At 27.9% G+C, this 24418-nt stretch overlaps 1 protein-coding gene and 1 long non-coding RNA gene across 2 annotated transcripts in view; one reads left to right on the top strand and one right to left on the bottom strand.

Moving 5' to 3' along the window:
- Positions 1-218: 218 nt before the first annotated feature.
- On the top strand, positions 219-12737 carry LOC107453587 (L-sorbose 1-dehydrogenase). Its single transcript, XM_016070463.3, has 11 exons — positions 219-562; positions 3232-3434; positions 3841-4033; positions 4653-4784; positions 4872-4993; positions 5822-5992; positions 6678-6831; positions 7057-7220; positions 7783-7960; positions 8405-8630; positions 9666-12737. Exons 1-11 carry the CDS (start codon positions 451-453, stop codon positions 9826-9828), a joined length of 1818 nt encoding a protein of 605 aa, XP_015925949.1. The 5' UTR covers positions 219-450; the 3' UTR covers positions 9829-12737.
- The window catches only part of LOC107453588 (uncharacterized), a 23474-nt gene continuing 1952 nt past the window's right edge, over positions 2897-24418 (bottom strand). Inside the window, exon 2 of the long non-coding RNA XR_001585354.3 lies at positions 2897-3571. This is a non-coding gene — a long non-coding RNA (uncharacterized lncRNA). The remainder of the gene's footprint in view (positions 3572-24418) is intronic.

Here is a 24418-nt window from a genome sequence, read left to right as displayed (position 1 = left end):
TCTATTCCTAAGTACCATATGCATTCCATATAGTAACATAACTCCTTAAAATTATTATTCTTATCAAACTATAGTACGTGTGACCTTCCTGCGCAAGGGCACAGGTGTATGGTCAAACTTTTCGACAGGGATCTCACGCACACTTCATCTTTATCTCCCCTTCTTTGGGGGAAGATCATCCCTTTTTTTATTGGCTATCCAGTTAGCCATGCCCAACTGTGGTACGAGGAAGAACAAAATAAATACATTGATAAGTACCGTCCCTACCCACACCTTCTACTCTTTTCAATCGTATAAAAGTGCGCGAGGTTCAAAATTTCAACATTCATTCTAAGTTTTCCTTGCAAATTCTCTATCGTCAGATCGTTGAAAAACAGACCATCTCTTAAGTTCGCCTTTTTTCTGCTAAGTTATCATTTTACTTTGTGTAGGGAGAACGAGTCATTAAAAATGAGTTTCTTTAATATACCATTCCAAGTGTTTTTAGCAATTAATACTTTGATGACAGCGTACAAGCCGTACACGTCAGATACTTTTAATCGAGAGTATGACTACATTGTTGGTAAGTTAAATTTATAGATGATTTCATTTTTTTTAAATGATTAAAAATTTGTTTTGCATCATTGTATTCTTATGTAATGAGTTTATGAAGTTTTTCAAAAGTATAAAATACTTTGTTTTGCATGTCATTTCATTTATTGTAGTAACAAAATTAAAAACCATGGTTCACGAATGATATAAAAAGGTTTTAAAATTGTGGAATTTTTATTTTCGAAAGAGCTATATTTTCTTCATTTAACAGGAACGAAGAAAATAATTTACGTTAATATTGCTATTTGAAGTTGTCTTAATTAATTTTAGAATTGCCTTATGCTTTGCATTATATATATAGTTTTTTCTTTTTACTATGTTTATGTATACACATGGTTTTTGTCTATTCTTTTTGTAGTTGTTTACTGCATTTAAACTATCTTTATATTTCTCTAATAAACTTATGCTTTCTAAAAAGGTAAATAGAGCATTAATTAAATTTTTCTTCAAAGAATAAAGATAGTTTGCTTTAATTTATAAATTATCTTTCAATTTGTAGAAAATAATCTTTCAATTGTAAATACCATACATCATCGGCTTACAGAGTAATTTCAAAATATTTTTCTTGTTTTGAGTAATTTGTTTATTTTGGTTTAAACTTTATTGAAATCTGACCTAAACTAAATCTTTAAACTGGTGAAACTTTTTAAGTCATATTTTTGTTAAATAGAAATTTCTATATTTTTTCATTATTTTTCTCTTTTTAGTGTTTTTAAAAAGTAATCATTGAGTAGGGTTGTTTCACCTGAAAGTCATTAGACTCTACTTTTTCTTTTCAAACCATCTATAATTTTTTTACTTTTTTTTTTCTTTAACATGTTACTATTTTTTACAAATGATTGAGATAAATCATGGGTCAAATATTTTTAATTTGAAATTCGTTTTTCTAAAATTTCTCAATAATACTCAAACGTGTAATTTTCACAATTCACATTGCTCTCAATGATGCCAAAGTTGAACGACATATTCTAAATTTTTAACAACAAAACATAATGGTAATCGTTTATTATAAATTCCTTTTCAGTTTAAATGTTTTGTAATTTTCTGCCATGATTTAATAAATGAAATAAGATAATGATAGGTAATGCAATTTTTAAAATACTTAAACTTTAAAATGTTTCATGCCTAATTTTTTTTATTTGTTAATTTAATGTTTTCTTTTAATGCATTGAGAAATTCGTAATATTTAAACATTTTAATATATTTTAAACAATACAATAAGCCTTCCAATAAGCCTATTTTACTCTTATCAGGCGTAGTTTCTTAATCCTTTAAATATTCTTAGGTACTATATATTCATGGATTATTTTCATAGAATTTTATTGAACTAAGCTTTTGATATTGTATAATTTTCCTTCCAAAGGTTAACAAAACTGTTTTTACTGATGTAAATGAAAGGAATGTAATGATGTAAAAGTTTTGTACACGTTATGAGTTAAATTAAATCAAAATTGTCGCTCATGATCTAGTATTCTAAATTCAACGATTGCTATTGACTGCGCATGCTCACTGTGTTATCATTGCGGATGAGTATGATAAATTATATACGTTGATGAAACAACTGACTTATTAATGGTGTTTATTCCGGTCTAATTGTGTTGAATGATTATTATTAGAGGAGAAAGCTATTTAATAATCCATTAGTCATAAATGACGCAACTGCCGAACAATCAATTAGACATTTAACTATCAGAAACTTTTGGTAAAATAAAATAAAAACAAAGGTAACTTTTTAAATAGAAATTATGGTAAAAAAAAAGAAATGAAAATAGTTCAGTCTTATGGTGAATCTACTTTTATTTTATTTTTGGTAAAAATAGTTTGTTTTTAAAATTAGAATTTTTTCCAATAAATATTTTAAACTTAAATGAAATGTAAGTTCAATGCACTAAATTTTATTTAGTTTCTTGAAGTCTTCTTTTTTTTCCTTTAAAAAAAAAACATTTAGACGAAGTATTTTATTTACTGCTGAGATTATTTCTGCTGTTTTCAAATAATTAAAAATGTTTTCGTCTTGCAATCCCCGTCCTCATAGAAAATAAGGAATGAAGAAAATAAATTAAAATAAATTTATAGGATATTGGGCATTATATCAAAGATTCCTAAGAGTTTTAATTGTTTTTCACACTTTATTAAGTGATGCCTGATAAGGTTTTTGTGGTTTTATAGTTATTTTTATCGTTTTATTAAAGTTAACTGAAAAGCATTAAATTGCTTTGTTTTTATTTTTGCTTTCTTTACATAGAAAAAAGAAAACAGTTTCCAGTTTTTGATTCACCAACGTAATAAATAAGATAAACACACCTTTAAAGCAATTTAAATATTTATTATTATTAAAACATTTTATAACAAAACATGATAACTATATAATGGTTTTAATTTTCAATTCAACTGTGTTTAGGTAAGTAAATTTTGACACAAAATAACTCAGTCATCTTCACAAAACAAAACTTGCCCATAATTTCATAAAAATGGTAGCTAACAGAATAAAATTTCCTATATCAACTATGTATACAATAAAGAAAAATTGTGTTCTATATTTGAAATCAATCATATTTGATGACCTTTGAGTCTTGGATCTATGGCCATGAAATTTCTTATGGTCATGAAATTTGTTATTATTTTTTTCTTTTCATGTAGTTGGTGCTGGATCTGCTGGGTCAGTAGTTGCTTCTCGTCTCTCGGAAGATCCCTGCGTATCCGTTCTTCTTTTGGAAGCTGGGCCCAATCCCGATGCAATCACAGAGATTCCTGCAGCTGCATTTCTTTTGCAACATGGGAAATATGACTGGGAATATAAGACAGTGCCTCAAAAAAGGGGAGCTCTAGGTTATGATAACAGGGTAAGTTTAAAATGCTTTTTTTTTAAATAAAAAGTCATTTTATTTACATTTCAATTCGTCATGAAAGTGCTAACTTCATCTAAACTGCCGCGTTCTCAAGGCATTTTGTTACAAACTCAATGAGTAAGTCTTTGCATCTGCAAGGAAAAAAATGAAAATAAATAAATATAAATAAATAAATTAAAGTAATTTCTTTTCTTTTAAAGATCTGAAAGTAAAATTAGGAGCAAGTTCAGCTGGAATTACTTTTGTTTTATTTAGTGTAATTGGACTCATAATTTGTTAGTATTTTCAATTTCCCAAAGTGTGTACTTATTTTATTTTTAGTTGAATATGTTCGACAATTATTACTGAATTCGATGATATACTAAATTTTTTAAATGAAGTATTTCATATTAAATTTCAGCAACTTCAATGGCCCAGGGGAAAAGGCATAGGTGGATCTAGTCTTCTAAACTTCTTCATGTATGTTCGCGGAAATAAAAGGGATTACGACCAATGGGCAGAGGATGGAGCAGATGGATGGTCATGGAAAGATGTAAAACCCTACTTCATCAAGTCTGAAAATAACACCGATAAGGAAATCTGTCAAAAATCAAGTAAGTGGAACTCTTTTTGCGAGATTCATCGTTGGCTGCTTCTATATTGTTAGTAAACTGAGTAAAGCTGTGTTTTATCTTTTCTGCTTCTAAATTAATGAGAATTATCCTTTCGATAGGCAAAATTATCGACAACGATATAGAAGTATTAGCAGTTAATAAAGTACTCGGAAAAACATTGTGAAAGAAACAGCTTAAAAGCAAAACATTTATTTTTTAAAAAATTGATGCTAAAAATTTGTAAATAGTGAATTAAGTCGGAAAATCTGTTACTTAATAATTTAAGACAATTATTATTTTGAATATTGTCTATAAAGCTTTAATTGAAATAAACTCTAATTACCAAAATCGTACATCGCGATTTGTATTCACGTGATTTTAAAATCCATTATCGCAATTCTTGTAAGAACTAAGATTTTTCTTAAATTAGTTACACTAAAGGTGTGATATTCATCATTGATAGAAAATTTAATTATAAACTTTATTTAAAAATAAATTATGGTTGAAACGAAACATGTATGGTATATAAATTGATATCTATTTTTTGTGCATAAAGTTTTCAGGGTTTCTCACTTTGTGTCACAATTACCCCTGATTAATAGTATGTTCTTACCTACAGCTCTTCATGGCAGCGATGGGTATTTAACTGTGTCAAGTCCCCAGTATAATAGCACTTTGATGACAGCATTTGCCAAAGCTGCTTCTGAAAGAGGTTATGAGTACAGAGACATCAACAGTGAAAAGCAAACTGGTAAGCTTTTCAATAGTGTTGCACATGCTTTAAATATGTATGTCCAAGTGCCATAATTTTCTTATTAAATTACTCAATTTTTAACAGGTTTTTCAAAATTGCAAGGGACAATCAGAAATGGTAGAAGGTGCAGTACGGCAAAGGCTTTCTTGATTCCAGCTTCTGGTCGAAAAAATCTAGATATCATAGAAAACGCTTTTGTTCTTAAGGTAAATAGAAAACCTGATAAATAAGAGAAGAGATTAGTGGAACAGCATGTTTGTTAAGTTATTTTTCTAAATCAATCTTTAAAACGTTTTACTGTTTAAGTTGTTTTGGATGATTTGGGTACATAAATTGTCATTTTTTTTCTTCAAAAAACAATTGTTTAGTACAAAATAAAATATACTTAGTAGTTAAAAACTGATATTTTGAATTACATGCATATAAATTTCAAGGTTTCGCAGTCACTGCATATTCAATTGAGGCGGTTGCCACACAGCGTAGCAGTGATAAAGTTCACTACTAATGGAGCATTATTTTTCGAAAATTAAAAAAAATAATATAATTATTTTTTAAAGAAATAAATCATCTATATAACGTTTCAAAGAACTGGACGCCATTTTGCAACATAAAAATGCCGCGTACTTTAAATAAACCTTTATTCTTTGAAACCTTCAGTAAAGTGCTGCCATCTATTGTTCTAAATTGCATCTCAGTCAACTTTTCTCGGTGATAGATTTGGGTTTGATAAAGAGATGAAGCCGAAATAAATTTTTCCCGACATATATTAGGGTATAAAGATACGACGCATTAAAAAAAAAGATATCCCGAGAAAATTTCGGGTATGACAGTTAAAAGGTTAAAGCGTTTAGTAATGAGAAAACATGTTTTGTAACCAGCTTTTTGATGTTTCTAAACATTGTTAAGGCATTCGAAACATTGTTTCTCAGATACACTTAAGCAAATCTTAACGTGTTTTTCCACTAACTCTTCTAATTAAATACGGCATAAATTGACTGACTACGTTTACTTAAATATATTTTCTATGATTTCAGGTTTTGATCAATGATAAGAAAGAAGCATATGGTGTGCAGTTTGAAATCAACAAAAACATCTACACAGTAAAAGCTAAGAAGGAAGTGATTATTAGTGGTGGCACTATCAATTCTCCCCAACTTCTGATGTTATCTGGTATTGGACCTAAGGAACACTTGACCAAATTGGGAGTAAGTAAAAAAAAAAAAGATATGTGTTTCGTCAGACGATTTATTTTAAATAATTTATTTTAAGAAGGGCAATATTAAAAATAGTAGCTTAAAACTATCCTTTATAAAAGTATTTTTAAGATCAGGAAAAATTTCTTAATGTAGGAAGATTATAATTGGATAGTGTAAAAGACTTTTGTTTTACCAATTGTGTAGAATTTATTTCTGCATCTATGTTAAATTTGAGCCACTAATTTTAAACTCAAGGGGTTTTCTTTTTGGGTACCTCGAGTCTTTTGAACCTGCACCCAAATAATAACTTTTTTTGAACGATTTTCGTTTATTACGATATTCGAACGATATTCGTTTACTAAATGTTTGCCATTAACCAATCTGAATTTTTGCCATTGTTACATCTCCTTATACTTCATCTTTCAGATATTTTGGGAAATTAAGGTCTTTTTTTGGTAAACATTGAAATTGTCAATTATGCAGATTGATCTTAATGAATGAAATAATAATTCATTCTTTATTAGATAAAGATTATCACGATTATTAAAATTACTTTTATTATCATTATTATTTTGATAGTGTATACGGTATTGTAAAAAATTTAATTGTAAGATTAATTTTTACATATTTTAATAAATTTAAATTTCGAGAATGGAACGGAGGTTCGAAATTACATTAATTTTTCTGATTTCAGATTAAAGTTATTGCCGATCTTCCTGTGGGGGATAACTTACAAGATCACGTTGGAACCACATCTCTGAACTTTGAGGCTACTAAAGCAGAACCTATCCTTCTTGGCAAAATACTGAGCCCATTCAATCTTGGGGAATTTAACAAGTATGGAACTGGTTAGTATCAATCATTTGCTCTTAAAATTTGCATTGATTAATCTTTTGCTTATGGCACTTGATAGCACCCGATATTCTGGATCATCAGTTTTACCAGCCGTAAGCAAAAGATTAAATAGTTTTTTCTTAGTAGAAAACTTTTTGTTAAAGACTTATACTGAGATATCCATGTTTGCAATAGAGTTTAATGATCTTCTAAAATGGTACAATTTATTTCAATTCCAGGACCTCTTACCAGCTTTTCTGGAATTGAAGGTATGGCCTACATCAACTCCAAGTACAATGACCCAACCATAGACTGGCCCGATATAGAAATCCACCTGGCTGCTGGTTCTCCTGCTAGTGATTATGGCACAATCTTGAAAAGCGCAGTCGGGATAACAGATAAAGTAAGTTCATTATATTTATTTTATTGTTGCATTTTAAACTAATTTTTTAAACATGGCTTAAATTTTCGTTATAAAAAAATTACTCTTTAAAAATATTGTTTCTTAAAAATATTGTTAGAAGTCTTCGTGGATCTATTTTATAAAGCTACTTCAATCATAATAACTTTGAAAGCTAAGATAAATTATACTGAATCCTGTGAAAATGTAAAAAAAAAGAAAGAAAATACATGTTTTAGTAATCTTATTTTGATTTAATTGCATTGAATTAAATTTGAAATAATGTATATATAAAAAAAATAATGTTTTTGTTAAATTAAGAGAAAAAAAGTGTAATTTATCTGGTTAAGAACATAATTTTTAAAGCGTACTTTTTATAAATATTCTTTTCATTTTCATACGATGTGTTAGTTGATAGAAATGATCAAATACCCACACGAATACATTTCTAAAGATACTAAAAAGAGTACCCTTTTTCGTATTATTTATAAAACTTAAATAACGCGTTTTTTTTAAAAAAATTTCTGGTCAGTTTTTTTATTTAAATATTTTAATACATTTTTAGGTGTACAGACAAGTATATGCTCCATACACGGGAAAGAATACTTTCACGTTTTTTCCATGTTACCTAAGGCCGAAGAGCAGAGGAACAATCAGACTTGCTTCCACCAATCCCAAGGAACACCCCCTCATTGATCCAAATCTTTTTCAATATGACGAAGATCTTGACAGATTGGTTGAAGGTAAATCCACTTCAAAAGTTAACTTTTTTTTTCACAAAAAACATCTTAGTTATTATTACTTGGCTATCCATATTTTTGAATAAGATTAATTTGTATAGTTTTTCGTATGTCATTAAAGAAGGAATTTATTTCTTATTTATTTCTTTTTATTTTTTTACTTCATTTGAGACACATAAGAATTATAAAATTATAAATCAATAAATTAATTAATAATTTAATAATAAATTATTAAAACTTAATATTTATTTTTAATTATTAAATTATTTAACTTACATACTATTAAATTATAACTAATAATGTAATGTTTAATTAATACTTCTGAAATACTCTGAAATCATACTAAAGGCATTTATAAAAAAATTCTCATATTTAGGAGATGTAAGTTAAGGTAAGAAATGATTAACGAAATATTATGGTAATCATTTGTCGCTGTTATTATTTTAGTTATGAAAGAATGCGTGAACATCGTTGAGAAGACAAAAGCTTTCAAAGAGATCGGCGCCAAAATGTTCAAAACAAAGTTTCCAGGCTGTGAAAAACACAAACTTTATTCAGAAGATTACTTGAGATGCGTTGGAAGAATGTATACCTACACCTTGTATCACCCTGTTGGCACCTGTAAGATGGGACGAAGAACAGACAAAACTGCAGTTGTAGATCCAGAGTTAAAGTAAGTGAAATGTAAAAACTAAGATATATGAAAATAGTAGAATATTTGCAAATCAAAATCTTTAAAGGTGATAATATACCATTTTTAACTAATCTAAGATTTTCAGAACTTTGATACTATAAACAATCTTCCAATTACTAAATAGTACCTTTAAAAGGAAGATGTTTAATTACAATAAAAATTTTGAAGGTTTTCTGAAAATTAATGTTTAAAAATACTATTATGAAATGAACACTGGTAAAAATTTTTTAAATTATACAATATTCTAAATACACACAAACACCACATTAATATTCATACATTGAAGACTTATGGGTGAATTCTCATTTTTAAAATTTCGATTTTAGTTTTTAAACTTTTTTTAAAAAATTAATTAAAACTATTTTTAACTAATTATAAATTTTATTAATTATAGAATATATGATAAATCACTTTCATTTTATCATAATATTGTAAGTAAAACTAATTTTTATCACTATAGAATATTTTTTTTCTATAATAATAATAATTTTAAGATAAGTTGAAAATAAAAGAGACATTTATATGAAATATCATTAAAACATGATATACACTACAATATATCATATACAATGGGATAAAGATTAAGTTATGCACAATATGCATCCAATAAAATATTGTAGATCAAATATTATTTGTCAAGTATAAAAAAAAATAGGTTGAGCTCAAATAAACATTTTATAATTTAAAAATTGAGAAGCATTAAATACATCAGATAAATTAGGAATATTACAACTAAATTTTTACCGTTAATAATTTTTTTTCCTGATATTGTAAGCACAGCGTTTAGATTTTACTCTGCATTGTTTGCTAATCTAATAAGCGTATCATTTTGAAAGTTAGCTTTTCGGAAAATCTAGTACTACAATAAAAATTTATTAAAAAAAAAGAAGCCATTTTAGCATCTAATTTTCAAATTATTAATTTTTTAAACTCTTATTTTGTTTTAAAATGATTTAGATAAATTTTTTAATTTTTTAAAATTTGTTTAACAAATGATTCTCTTTGTTTTAACAGGGTGATTGGAGTTAAAAATCTTCGAGTTGTAGATGGATCTGTCATGCCAACATTAGTGTCTGGAAATACGAATGCCCCCATCATTATGATCGCTGAGAAAGCTTCAGACATGATAAAAGCCTCCAACCCAGACAGACTGACATGCAAAAAAAGTAGATGGTAGAAATAATTATAATATGCATTTAAATTGGTCTTAGTTACTAATTAGAGATCTGATATACATGCTTATAAAATTTACTTCCGAGAAAAGAGGTACCTAACTTTTTAAATTAAGAACCTCTACTTTTTTATGATTATTTGCTGCTTAAAATTTTTAGTTTGTCTTTGAAAATGGTGTTTCTGGAATATTGTTCTTATTTTCAAGCTATTATCGTAGTTTAAGCATCTGAAATACCATTTCTGAGAGAACTCATGTTTTTTCTTTCGCTTTAAGCTTAAACCATGTTGTGCGTATCAATTTTTTATACAGTTCAATGATTAATCTTAATTAGTTTTAATGATTAATAACAGCTTATTATTCGTATTCTTAATTACTGAAGAACTTACTACAAATAGTAACGTTGCAAATGCTTATTCAGGAAAACGTTTATCGCTAATTCTGCGAAAAATTAACTATATTTTGAGAAAAATGAAAACTAACCTTGTATTTTAAAATTAATAAATGAATCAATTTAATTGCCATGATAAAAAAAGTTAACAATTGTCAGTTCTTAAAATATTTTTATTAAATTATATTATTCAAATTATGATTTGTGGGAAAAGTTTAAACTTTTAAGACTCTCATCTAGTGGAATATAATATTCATCTAATCCTAAAGTTATTTGTCATCTGTTGCAGGAAGGAGTAATAAGCAGAAATATATCAACTTAAAAACGATGGTATTTACATGGTCATCTTTTTTCTATTTACTTTGCAATTTATAAAATTCATGTTAACATGCTTTAATTAGCATTGTTAGAACTTTCTGCTAGTCCTGTTGGGAAAAAAATCCAGATCAAATTAAGGTATAAAGTACTGCCGTAAAATTCATTTTTTGTTTCGTAATATGTTCTGTTAAAAATGAACTTCACGGTAAAAAGTACCGTCCCCCTGAGTGGAGGTACTTTTTTATTGCAATTTTATCCGGAATTTTTCTCTGTGTAGTCTCCGATAAGGAAAGATTTTGAAGATGTTTAGGTTTTAGTATGATAACTTTCTGATGAAAGTAAAATTTTAGGTACAGCTAAAATTCGAAACATTATTGAAGTGTCAGAAAGCTCTCTATTCATGTAAATATATTTATTGTTGCTTTTTGCCGCTAAAAAGGGAGCAATTATGTACATTTCTTATTTCTTTTTATGGTTCAGTAACTAAGTAAATTGTTAAGTTGATAGAGTAAAGATATAAAAGAGTTTTTAGAGTTTTGTCCGGAATGCATAGGTTTTTCATTTTTATTCATAGGTTTTTCATTATTATTTCATTCAAAATCTGATTTATTTTAAAAGTTTCACACATGTAATTTCTGAGTTAAGAGAATCGAAAAGCTTAATGTTATAAAATCTTTTTCTTCTGAAAAAATGTTTCTTTTAAAAATAACAATCTAATTCACAAAAGATATTATATTTTTTTTCGTCATTCTTATTTTCTTTATGTAAAAATGCCCCGCAACTATCTTTCAGAATTTTACTTTCATTTTTCTGAGGTTAGTCGCCAAGTCATGAATAAGATTTTTATTTTTTCTGTTTTTTTTTTCTTCTCTTGTACAATTCTGAATGATCAGTAGAAAAATTTCCTATTCAAAATATACAATTTGACAGAATGTATCCGGTTATTATTCCCGTGAAAATTTTCTGACATAAAAAGAATGCGTGCTTAAGTTGATTTCTTTTTTAAATTTTATATCATAAGTTTAAATAACTATGACGATTATAACATTTCACTGGGCATATATCCAGTTAATAATGTTATATAAATATTTAATCATTTACTTCATTGACTCTAAACGTGAGTACTATTATTAAGATGCAAATTAAATTACTAAATGATTCATTTAAAATTAAGTTGTCTTTCATTTGTATAAATTTCGCAAAAATAGTTTGAATCAGTTCTAGAACTTTAAAAGGCCTACTTGTTATTTAACATATCGATGCTATTTTTAATAGCTACAGGGAAACGGAAACAAAAATAGTTTTATTTTAAAATAAATATTTTTTATGAAACATCGATTAATTTTTTACCCAACTAAAAGTTTTTTTTCTTTCTTTAAGCCGTTTTGTTTCCTAATGATAATTCAATTTTATATAAAATATGATAATTTATATGATTATGATAATTAATTTTGAAAGCGGTGTGTTCCTAATGATTTCATGGTTGAGGGTCAAAGAAATGCATTTTTGCTTAAATTCGTTTCAATTAGTTTTAATCTGTTTTTAGCTTATTTAAAATAAATAAGCAAAGAATAGCTCCAGAAAAATGTAATTATAGGATTCTGAAAAATAATGCGTATTCTCTAATTTTTAGTTTTAAAATGATAAGAAGTGTATAAAACACAGTTAAAAATATTAACATACGTAAATATATTTGAAATTTTTAATGCTTGAAAGATATTCTTTCGTCTCCTTAGAGAGTTTATAGATTCTTGTTAAAATTGCATATCTTTTGGGACAATGCGCTTAAAGGGAAACGAATAGATTTTGATAAATAACAAAAAAAGCATTTTACTTTCTAGAACTGATTAGGACGTATGATATTCTTCAAATAGCTAGTTTAATATCTTTGATATAAAATAATATTATTGATATTATAAGATGCTTTTCAATCTACGTCATAGGCAAACTATGACAAACATATGAATATTTAATTTTTGTTCTGTAAATTTATTCTAAATTGTTGATAAAATTATTGTATTATTATTATTATTTTAAAGCATTTTTTGCAAAAAAAATTTTAACACCATCGGCTGAGGTTTTATGAAATATCATAATACATATTGAAATTTTTGTAAATCTTCATTATCCGTATATATGTTACATTTATGCTTTTGCATTATGCTGCCTGTTGATTTTGTGAATAAAAGAAAAGTAAATTATTTAAGTTCATTGTTTTATTGCTCTTATCCTACACATTTTATATGATTCAAGTCATTTTATTAAACATATATAAGTGTTTTAAAGTATTCAAAACAAATTTTAGAAGCTCCGAATATTATAAAAATGGTATAGGTATCACAGTATTAGAATTAAATAATAATAAATAAAACAAGAGCTTTTTTTGGTTCATAAGGAATGTTCAGACATAAACCAAACTTTTCTTATTAAAATAATGATATAGTGAAAATCGAACAACTTGAATGAGTAATTGAAAAACATTGATTGAGTAATTGAATACATTGCATGAGCAATTGAAGAACATTGAATGAGCAATTGAAGCACATAGAATGAGTAATCTAACAGAATTGAAAGAACAATTAAATTATGAATATCGATTTTGACTTAACATTAAGAAAAATATACACTTTTTTCTGACCAAAGTATTTGGTGGAAGTGGAAGTTCTTTATTTTTAAAAACCACTGAAATTTTAAATAAAAGATTTCTTCTGATATGGAGAATTTGTATGTGGGTGTAGTGGTTGCGTAGGGGAGATGGAAATACAGTCTTTAATGATATAAAATTCTTAACTGTACAATTGGAACTAGAAAAGTAAGTGTGAAAATAGTACTAATAAATATGCAATAGAATAATGCCACAATAAGTTGTTGTTCTGCTTTAGTTTAAATAAAAAATCCTTTGTTTATAATTACAAGGCGTAACCAAGCCCATGCATATGAATACCAAAACCTTATGTTTTCTAGACTAGTTTTACCAAATTATTAATTATGAAAAAGTAGCTATCCAAGGAGTTTTAAAAGTACTATGTTCTGTAATGAGCCGCGATGGCTCATGGGATAGAGCGTTCGCCTTCCAATGAGGCGAACCGGGTTCGGATCCCAGTCGATACGAATTCTGCATCTGATTTGCACCGACCACAGTGCTGACGAGAAATATCCTCAGTGGTAGACGGATCATGGGTTAGATTCCCCTTGACGTCAGGCTAACCGTGGATGTTTCTCGTGGTCTTCCTCTCAATGTAACGCAAATGCGGGTTAGCTCCAGTTCACCACGAAGGCAAAATTTCTCCCAATGCATCTAGGAGTTCCCTTGTCTTCTGAATTGGGTTCAAAATTACAAGGCTACGGAGTTGAGCATTAGTAGTCGTAAACTCTTAAAATTGGGTCGGCTGTTCAACGACGGTAATATGTGATCTGTAATGTTACAATTATAGCGTTTTATCAGACAAAAATATAATTATTCTTTACTGAGCACAAACAAAATTTATGTTTCGAGGCTACTTCGGCCAAAGTCTACATTGTGGAAAAGTTACTCTGGCTGTGACCTACGAATGAGCTTTAATGCTAAAGGCTACTTCGTTTTTTGTTGCTTATTGTACGACAGTATATGCCATTTAACTTTAAACGTAACTTTTATTGGTGGATATATTTTTGATAAAATTATAATTTGTAAAAAAAATATTCACACATTACAAAATTATAACCAGTGTTCAGACATTTGGTAAAAATAACGTATATGGACGGCTTATAAACCTGAAGTTTGAAGAACAGATGTTGTTTCAGCGAAATAAAATGACGGAGTAGCTCGAAGTAGGAATTGCTTTAATCTTGAAAAAGATCTCTCTCTTTTTTTAATGACCATTAGAACCTTAAATAAACGCAACAAATATACTGTATTTGTCAATTAATTCGATAATTCGAGGTGGATGGGACGGAGTCTACCTCGAATTATCGGAAACTTACAATTTAAGAAATATTTAAATATAAATTGAAGCAAAGCAAGCTTTAAATTTTAGGGTTCAATTGAAAAATATATATTATATTTAAAGAAAATGTATTTACATTAGATGATCAGGGTGCATTTATTGCATTACACCAAGTTATAATATTCATTGCAACTGCATTTGGTTAATTGTACTTTAAAATATTTGTCTAATGTGTTTTATTTAAACACACAGTTCACATGTTTCAGTGCTTAATGCACAAATTTGTTTTCCAATATTCAGTTGTAGTAATCGTCTTAAAACCAATCGTAGTAATGGTTCCACTTATTGTGTGTGTGTGTGTTGGTTATTTAGGAGCAAGACTGATTTTTTTTTTTTTTTTTTTTTTTTTTTTTTTTTTTTTTTTTTTTTTTTTTTTTTNCTTCCACTGGTGAATGTCGACAATTTTTTTTTTCGAGAGGGGGATAAGTTTGAAATAGTACTTCAGTCCGTTAAATGTCATTTAAAAAATCAAAAGGATTTACGTTTCTTCACTCTGCCAAATTTTTATGCGAAATGATTTATTATTATTAATTTATTAACTTGTTTTTAAATTAAATAAATTTAAATCGGTGATGATTTTTCAATTACGAAATTTTTAGAAATTTCTAATTATTGTAGGGGACATTAATCATTATTCCCTTCTGCCCTACGACGATCATAAAAAAAATCAATAAAAAAAATCATTATATTACTACTGTTTATATGCTCAAAAGAGGAAGAAATAGGATAATGTGTTAAAATAAAATCTAAAATATAGTACATTATTTTCATTAAGAAAGTATTTTAAAATTGCTATAAGTAAATCGAAATATTTCAATATTTCCCTATTGTGTCATTCGAATATATTTTTAAAAGCTGAATTATTCTACCTAATCTGATATAATGATTTGGTTTTTCAATATTCATTTTTAACTGTCCATTGCTAGTTCGCAGGGCCGGATAAAGCGTACTCTGGGCCCTAGGCCACTCAAATTTTTGGGGCCCTTCGATTAAGTTATTTTTCGCTTATATTTTTAATTTATTCAATTATAGAAGTATTTACATATCTTTTCATTTAAGAAAGCATATTTAAAAAGAAAAAATAATAATTTTGATTTATTTTGTTAAATTAGAACAAAAAAAATAATCATAACATTTTGAAAAAATTTGAATATATATTTAAAATTGATTTAAAAAAAAAAATTTTTTTTTTCCTTAACTTTTTAAAATTTATTATCAAAAAATCCTTTTTAAAGGAGTCCCTAATCATTGGGGGCCCTAGGCCATGGCCTAATGGGGAATCCGGCGCTGCTACTTCGCTATTATACTTCTGAATAGTTTCGAATATTCAAAAATTTCTTTTTATATTTTAACGTTAATCTGGCATACAGGGCCGGCTTATGCATGTCGCGGCCCCTAGGCAATGCTCGTCTCGGGCCCCCTCCCCTACCGTCTTCTAACTTCCTAATTATTATATATCACAGTATATTATATATAGTATATTATCACATTATTCAATAAAAATATTGAATCAACCGAAAAGAATATAAGTAATTAATATATGCATTTTAAAAAAATCATACAATAAGCTTAAATATTAACTCTTCTAACTTTTTTTGTTACAAAATCGTTCAAGACATCCTGAAAGTTAACCTTTTCCAATACATCATTTTCAATTGCCATTATGGCCAATGAATTTAAACGGTTTTGAGACATAGTTGAACGAAGACAGTTTTTAATTAATTTCAATTCTCGGTGGCTAGTTCTTCCCCTTTGTGGTTCTGTATGAGAAGAAATTTAAGGAAACGTTCAGCCGAAGTGAAAATTCAATTGCACGAAGTGAAAATTCAACGATTACATTAAAAATGTTTCAAAAATGTTGTCTATGACACAATACAACGTATGTATTTAGCGGATCGGGGAATTCCCCAGTCATGCGACGAACGAACCAGTACTGCCAACCTTATTTTTACATACTCTTTGGTAGCTTGGCCATAGAATATACATACCTATGGTAGGTACCAGAACAGTAAGTGTGCATTCACAACGTAGAATTTTGCGCGTTTTTCAAGCGTGTTGTGTTAAAAAAGCTGCTCTTGCTGTATAGTCATCTGATTAGTCGGCGTTAAAATTACCGCGATAAAATTGCTTGCGATTATATTACTGCGTTATATATGAACTAACTATCATAATATTAATATCTAATTTGGAATGCGTTCAGAAATGTACTAAAGGAGCGTCGATGTAATGTACAGAGCAAGACAATCGTCATTGAAATTTCGAATTAAATTTTTACTGTTTAAGAAACATTGTCAATTTTTTTCTCTGTAGCACAGGGCCCCTGAACGTGGCGGGGCCCCTAGGCAGTTGCCTACAGTGCCTAATGGATAAAACGGCCCTGCTGGCATATGTTAAGAAATTGGTGTCGCTTAGAAGACTGTGATGTTGCAATAAAATCAATAATTTGAATTTAAATACTTGAAACTATTTTAGAATCCATGATTTCGGAAGTTCAAACTAGAAACCATCTTTTTTTTATTTATTTATTTTACTTTTTATTTTAAATGGTGGTAATCCTCAAAAAATAATTAAATAAACAAATAAATAATATAGATGGTAGCTATTTAAATAAGTGAATCTCTTTACACAGAAAAATCCGTCAGCTACTTTTAGAGAAAGTTAAAAAAAATTTAAATAATTAAATAAAATGAAACTATTTTATCAATTAGTGAGAAATTGAAAAGAAATAACGGAAGTTTGTGAGAAAAAAAATCTTATTTTATATTGATGGCGCCATCTAGTTGTTTTTTTTGTGTATAATACTTTCAAACATTAATGTAAATTGGTTCGATATTTTTTTTAAATATAGTTTTATACATCTGAAAATGTTAAAACATACTAAAAAAATTTTAAGGGAGAAAAATAACTTATCTGTTTCCTATTTATGTAATTTCATATGCTAAAAAAATTTGAAAATATTTTTAAATTTTAATAAAATTAATTAAATTAATTATTTAATTAAATTTTAATTTTTAATCTCATATGTTGAAGAACTAAAGTTCTTCAACATATGAGATTAAAAAATTTATTCAGATTATTTCTCTCAGAAATTACACATTTAGAGTTGTAAATCAGTTAAAACGGTTCTGTATTAACAGGTTTCAATAGCCCTTTTATTATTACGAAATATTAATATGCGATTCTCAAAAGTGTAGGCTTCTTTTGTTTCTCTTTCTTTCTTTTTTATGATCGAACGTGTGATACAAAGTAACCATGGAATTCAATTTATTCAAAAGGTATCATTAGATTAATTTTTTCTGCAATTCATAGTCGTTATAAAACCAATGTCCACGAATAGCTTTTTTCAGGTTGCTAAAAATGCAACCTGAAAAAAGTCATAAGGGAAAAGATCTGGGCAGGACGGAGAATGTTGAAATAAACCTCAGTCAAATATCTTAACTAAATACTTGACCAAATAACGCAAACATGCAGCCATTCTATCATTCTTTGGTTCTTCTTTCAGTTAATGTGGAATCAGCTGAGCACAAATTTTCCGGAAATGAATTTTACCCCCACATTTATAATTTTAGATTGCTTTTTATGGAATTTATCTTTTAATTCTAGAGGGGGGAAAATAGGCCATTTTTGAATGATTCTGTTACTGTGAATGACCGAAATTGGTGGTTGTTGACTTCCACTGGTGAATGTCGACAATCACATAGTCGCTTTGGCAAATTTCCGAAATATATACTAGGTCTAGCTCAGAGCCACTGCCCGATATACATTTGTCCGGTATGCCCTACATTAATGTTTTTTTAAGGTTCAGTGACACTGCCCGGCATACATTTATCCGGTACTCCGAACACTGATGTTTTTCCTTATCCTCAGCAGATATTAATATCGAATAATTATTATAATATCAACGAATAAATTAATATCAAATCGGATGTAACAAATATTTCGGACATTCACCAAAGCAATTTTGTGATTGTTGACATTCAACAGTGAAAGGCGACATTCTTTTGATTTCGGCCATTCACGGTAACAGTTCTATTTAAAAAAGGCTATTTTTTTTTAAAAAAAAGGGAAAAAAATCTGAAATTAGACTTAAATATTATTTGTTTAGTAAGTACGTAACAGACTTGGAATAATAGAGCATTGTTTATTTGTTTTGTTTACTCTAATTTATTTATTATTCTTTTTTGCAAATTATGTTTCGTAACATTTTTAAACGAATATACATATCTAGTATAAAAAAGGATCTTTCTAAATTTTTTTTATATACAAAATCCCTTTAATTGCCTTTTAAATAACATTAGTCACAATTTTTCACTATTTTAATAACTGAGGTTTTACTATATTATTTGAGAAATTGAAAACATGAATGCAAATCACTGATTGCAAACAGTTTGTTCGAAATAAAAAAATTTTCTTAAGTAGGATTTTTTTTTGTTTAATCCTAAAAAGAACAATATATATTGAACAAAGATGATATGGTTAGATGAAAAAAACTGTTTTCAATTTTCGTAGAAGCTTAAGACGAATTATACTAAACGCTATATTTAAAAATGAAATATTCGCCAAAACTACTATAAAGAGAATAATTGTTTATGGAGAAAATAAGTTTAAATTTCTCGAAACCTAATTTTTTCAAGATAAAAATTTGCACTGTTCTTCTTATTAAAATTGTATTTATATTAATTAGAACTCTGCTAAGTTAAAATTTTAATCTGTCATTAAGAAATATTTGCAAGTTAAATAGTTTTAAATGTAGTAAATTAAAAATGCTTCACTTTTTCGGTAATATGAATATTTAAGTAAAAAAAAGTGATAAAGTTTTAAATTGCTTTAAACTAATTAATTTCATTTGTATTTATTTTTTGTGTTGAATCTGTTTGGAAAATTTGGGAGATGTATTTGTTTCAATTTTTTTGAAGCTCGATCATGGCCACCTAGCTTTTTTTCAGCTGTAACTGAATGAATCAAGATGGAATTGCTCAATAAAGTTTCTTAGATTTAATCAAAAATTGCAGGGAAAAAAAATTTGAAATCGCAAAATTTATTTATCTAATACTATTTCGCTCTTAACTGTTAAAAATTAGATAAGACTATAAAAATTCGAGAGATGAGTTTTTAAGTTCAAGATGGAGCTCATTTTTCTCAAAAATCTATGATGCTAACCTGGCCCACTTCAGAAGCAACAGACTGAATTGTGATGGAATGGCTTACTGAAGGTTCTAAAATTTATTGAAATATTGTGAAAAAATGATAAAATTGGAAAAAACAGAAAAGAAAAACTACCAGGACGTATATTTTATTTACTTATAAATTTTTCTTCTCTCTTAATCGTTTAAAAATAGTTTTAAATAGAAGTAAAATTTATATTTTAATCATGAAGAATTTTTCCAGACTGCAATTCTCAAAAAAACAATTTTATTTAATTACTGCTTAAAAATGTAGATACAATATTTTAATTTTAACAGCCTTGCCTTAAGGGTATAGCTGAAAGGGCAGTTTCAAGTTTGGTTCGAAAGTTTCACCAACTAAAAATTAGAGAGTTTTCCCAATAATGCCATTTATTTTACATTGTACAAGATGGCATTCAACTTTTAAATCACCTTTGCTAAAGTACCTGCATTACTTTCGAAGTCCACTTTGAGCCAAATCACTCCCCTCATTTGCATTCATTTCCTATTGTTGCGTAGCCACGAATTTTCATTAAATGCTTTCACTTTTATCCGCTTTTGCTCTAAACGGAGACAAAAGAGCACATGGGGAGAAATGTTTAAATAAAGTATGGTATCGAATTTTAAAGTTCGAAATGGCGGTATCGTTTGATCAATCTGAAAATGCAGCATTTTGTTAAAAATTTTTAAGAAAAGAACTGCCAAGCGAGAGAAATGCGAGAACTTAGATCAAACGATATTGCCACCTCTCATTAGGGCGGAGCAAATTACTCTCGTCTTATTAATTAAATAATTGATTATTAGCAACTACTTTAGCAATTAATTCGTTTGATGATTTATGAAACAATATTACTTTAATAAAGAATTTAAATTTTTTTTAAAAGAATTCTATCGGAATTGAAATGATTCATTTATAATCTGCAAAAACAGTATTTTACTTTTAAAAGAGATTTTGTAGAATGACATGGAACATAGTTCTTTTGTAGTATTTCAAATTGAAAGTAACGTAATATGAATGTTTGATTTGCTTAAATGAACAATCATTCGCTATGATTTTTTTCATTTAAAATTAAAATTTTAATATATTTTCATTCATAATTGTAATTAAAATCATTTTTCTAATGTATTCAACCAATAAGTAGATTTGAACGAAAAACGGAAAGAATTTAAAAACTCAGAAAAGGCATAACGCACGATGTATATTTATCGTACATAAATATTTGATGGTTTACTGTATTTTAAAAATTTACTTTTAGTGAATATATGTCTTTTGCAAATCATAGAATATTTAGAATTCCATGACTACGAAGCATTAAATTCTTTTTTCGGTAATATTAATTTTAAATATGATGATAAAATATGCATGCTAGCTATAAATTTCATCTATATTTCGAAAGATAAGAAGAAGAATACATTTATAAGATGTAAAAATTAGTTTGCTCGAATGAAATTGAACTTTTAATGCGTCTATGCAAAGAATTCATTAAATTTATTTTTATTAGATTTGAAATCCTATTTTCAATTAAAATGTCCTCGAGTAAAAATACTTTATCACAGTTTAATCATGCCTTTACAAATATTTTAAAATTTATTGAAATTTTCGCAATTTTGTATCAGAGATGTTTTATTTTGATATATACTTTATTTTCTGTAAATGATATATTTGGCATATAACATATATANTATATATATATATATATATATATATATATTTTATTAAATTTAGGAAAAAACAAAAACGCTATCAAAATCTTAAGAATCACAATTGGGAGAAAAGGCACTTTAAACACGAAAACCTACTTGATTCCTGGAGGAAACAGGGAGAAGTAAATCAAAAGAATGAGAATAATGCACACATATAAAAGTTAAAATGGGCATTCTATAGTCTTGATACTATAAACAAGAACCATCCTTAATGTTGTGACTCAAAATGTAAATGGACGCTGACGAATGTTATTGTTTATCGAACCAAAACTATAATATGTCCATTTTGTTTCTTTATTTGCGCTTTATTCTTGTTGTTTTGCATTATTCCCATTTAGCACAGAGTATATTTATCATAATTTAAAACAGAGAAAAGTTGAAGAGGGAATATTAGAAATATCTCCACATTTCATCAAGCAGTCAAACTGGCTTCGAATTTCACTCGTGCCTCTCTCGCAATTGTTTTGACGAATTTCGATTTCTCTATAAGTTCTTTCTCAGTTAAATATTCATTTTCAAGTCTGAACATGGATAATATTTTGTTTTCATTTTGACAAGGATTTTAAAATCGTTTCTTCCTAAAAATATGTATACACCAGTTTTTAATTTAAAAACAATTATTAAAAATTACACCAAGTATATTGGTTGTGTTCTTTTAGTCCTAAATTAACTAGAGATGCTAAACTGTTGAAGTTTATTTCATTAAAAACCTTAAGATTTCAAAATTACGTACGTTTAAATTATTCCAAACACTATTGAAATGAAGAGTGAGAAAATTTTTACTTTTCTCTAATGTAAAATATATCAGTTGATCTTATTTTAAAATTCGATATAATACAATTTGATGTATTAGTATTTTAATACTGATTGGTACGGGAAATGTAGAATACAGCAAAAACTGATTAATTCAAACTGAACAACCTAGTAGAAAATGTTAGCTCTATTGTCCTTCCCCGCTTGAAAATTTTAATCGCGTGCTAACCTCAAATTGAATTATCCTCAGATTGTTCTAAGAGAAGTTTGTAAATTAGTTTCCGATTCCGGACAAATGGTCCATAACAGAGTTTGAGGAAATGATTAAGATGATTTCCCAAAACCCTTTTCAGACTATAACAGCCCATGGCCATTTGAAACCATGGCACAAGCACCAAGATCTACCTGCAAGACCCTTTAATATATTGCATCAATTGATCAAAATGTATTGTTCCTAAGCCTAATACCATTGTATCGATGTTCCTCGAAGCAACAATGCATGCCGGGTAAACCCGAACAATCAGCTTGGAGAATTCGCGAATGTTTGAGTAAATATAGCTTGGAAAACGTTTTTGCTTTTCCGCCTCCGATTAATTTCTTCCCAGCGTTCCAACTCGAGGGATTAACAACTGTTTAGCTTATTTTAATTTAAGTTCTGTTTGTTTTATTACGTCTTCATTTTAACTACCGTTTGTTGAAAACCAATAATTGAGTCATGAGGGTCGGTGCTTTTGTTAATTTTCTTTAGTGTTTGCACAAAGTTTCCGCCTTCTTGTTTGGGTGGGATAGGTCGAAAGTCTTTCTCCTAGTATTTGCTTGAGTTTATGTACCTATTGAAAATGTATGAATTGGATGTAAGCTTTTCAATTAGCATTAGATTAATTAATGCTAAACTTAATTTTAAGAAATCGAGATTTAAGGTTTTGAGCGAATGAATTAATAAAAATTATAATATAAATCAATGTGAAATTAACTAGGAATTACTAAAAAATGTTTTGCTTGTTTTCGTTCAAAAAGTTGCTTAGGAAACCTTATAAAAATTTGAATTATACAATTATTATAATATTCAAGGAAAACGGGAATTCCTGTAATTCAAGGGTTTAGGGTATTGCAGAGATAAGCTACATTTTAAAGTTCTTTAGAAAAGAGTTTTTGGTTAAAATATCACAATTCCTATGAAAGCAATAAGATAGATGGCGTGTACTATTCTGTTATCTTGTTATTTTGTATAGATTCTAGAAATTTAAACAATACATTTAAGGAAACAATACGAATGAACAATTCGATGCAAAAATATCCCTTTGGATAATTATTACTATATTGCCCGTAACCCTTAAATTGAAGGCACTAAAAAATTTCCCGAATTCGAATTAATTAATAAGAAACTAAGCAGTTAACACTCTTTCTCTAACAAATAAAAAAACTTTATCTGACACGGAGTTTAGCTATCTCCATGATGATTCTTTAGATTTTGAAATCTTTTCTTCTCTAACAAATAATTAATTTTCGGCAGCTAAAATGTATATTTTCAAACAGTATTTTACTCACGTATTTCATACGAAATACACGTGAAAAATACGAAATACAGGGGATTGCATTAAGAAAGGTGATTACAACTCATTCTTTACGGAAAAAAAAATTCTTGTAAAAATACCGTTCTTTATGGTAATGGCATTTCTGGCAAAAAAAAAGCCATAATTCTGGTAAATAAAACAAAAATATATGATCTTTTGTAATGATGAAAAGCTTTTGCTGCTTCCTTCATTAACCGTATCGTTGATAGTGGAATGTATGAATGTTCATTTTGGCCAATATTGAATGAATAAAAACAATAACGTTGAGTTTCCAGGAAATAATGTGCAAATCATTGAATGTAAATTTAGGTTTTATTAATCATAACTTAAGATTTCTATAGTGGCCACTTCATCAATAAAATAAGAAATCCCTTAAAGGGATGAAATTAATAATACTCTCTATTGAGAGATCAAAAAAAGGCAGAACAACATTTCTGACCGTTAGAAAATTAAGACTGGGAGTCCCCCGAAGGGGTCCCAGCCTTTCCAATTTAGAAATTCAAAGTGAATATATTTATTCTCAACGGACAGAGAAAGAGTATGGGTAGGAGATCCAAAATTTGGCGATTTATCATAATATATCATAGCCAAAAACAAAGCCAACTAGCATGTCCACATGGGTTAAAAAGAACACCTTGGCGATCACGAGTCGCCAACAAATTTATGTGAATTATTATAACCATGCAACCGAAACATTTAGCCGTT

This window comes from Parasteatoda tepidariorum, chromosome 4, assembly GCF_043381705.1.
Source record: "Parasteatoda tepidariorum isolate YZ-2023 chromosome 4, CAS_Ptep_4.0, whole genome shotgun sequence".
NCBI lineage: Eukaryota > Metazoa > Arthropoda > Arachnida > Araneae > Theridiidae > Parasteatoda > Parasteatoda tepidariorum.
Note: the sequence above shows the minus strand (reverse complement) of the source record. Positions and strands in the feature narration are given on the sequence as shown.

Bases quoted from the DNA above. Each gene is read 5' to 3' on its own strand.
- LOC107453587 (XM_016070463.3), top strand. From the start codon at position 451: ATGAGTTTCTTTAATATACCATTCCAAGTGTTTTTAGCAATTAATACT. The intron at 4,994-5,821 runs GTAAATAGAAAA...CTATGATTTCAG, and splicing joins AAAACGCTTTTGTTCTTAAG to GTTTTGATCAATGATAAGAA. The intron at 7,961-8,404 runs GTAAATCCACTT...TTATTATTTTAG, and splicing joins TCTTGACAGATTGGTTGAAG to TTATGAAAGAATGCGTGAAC.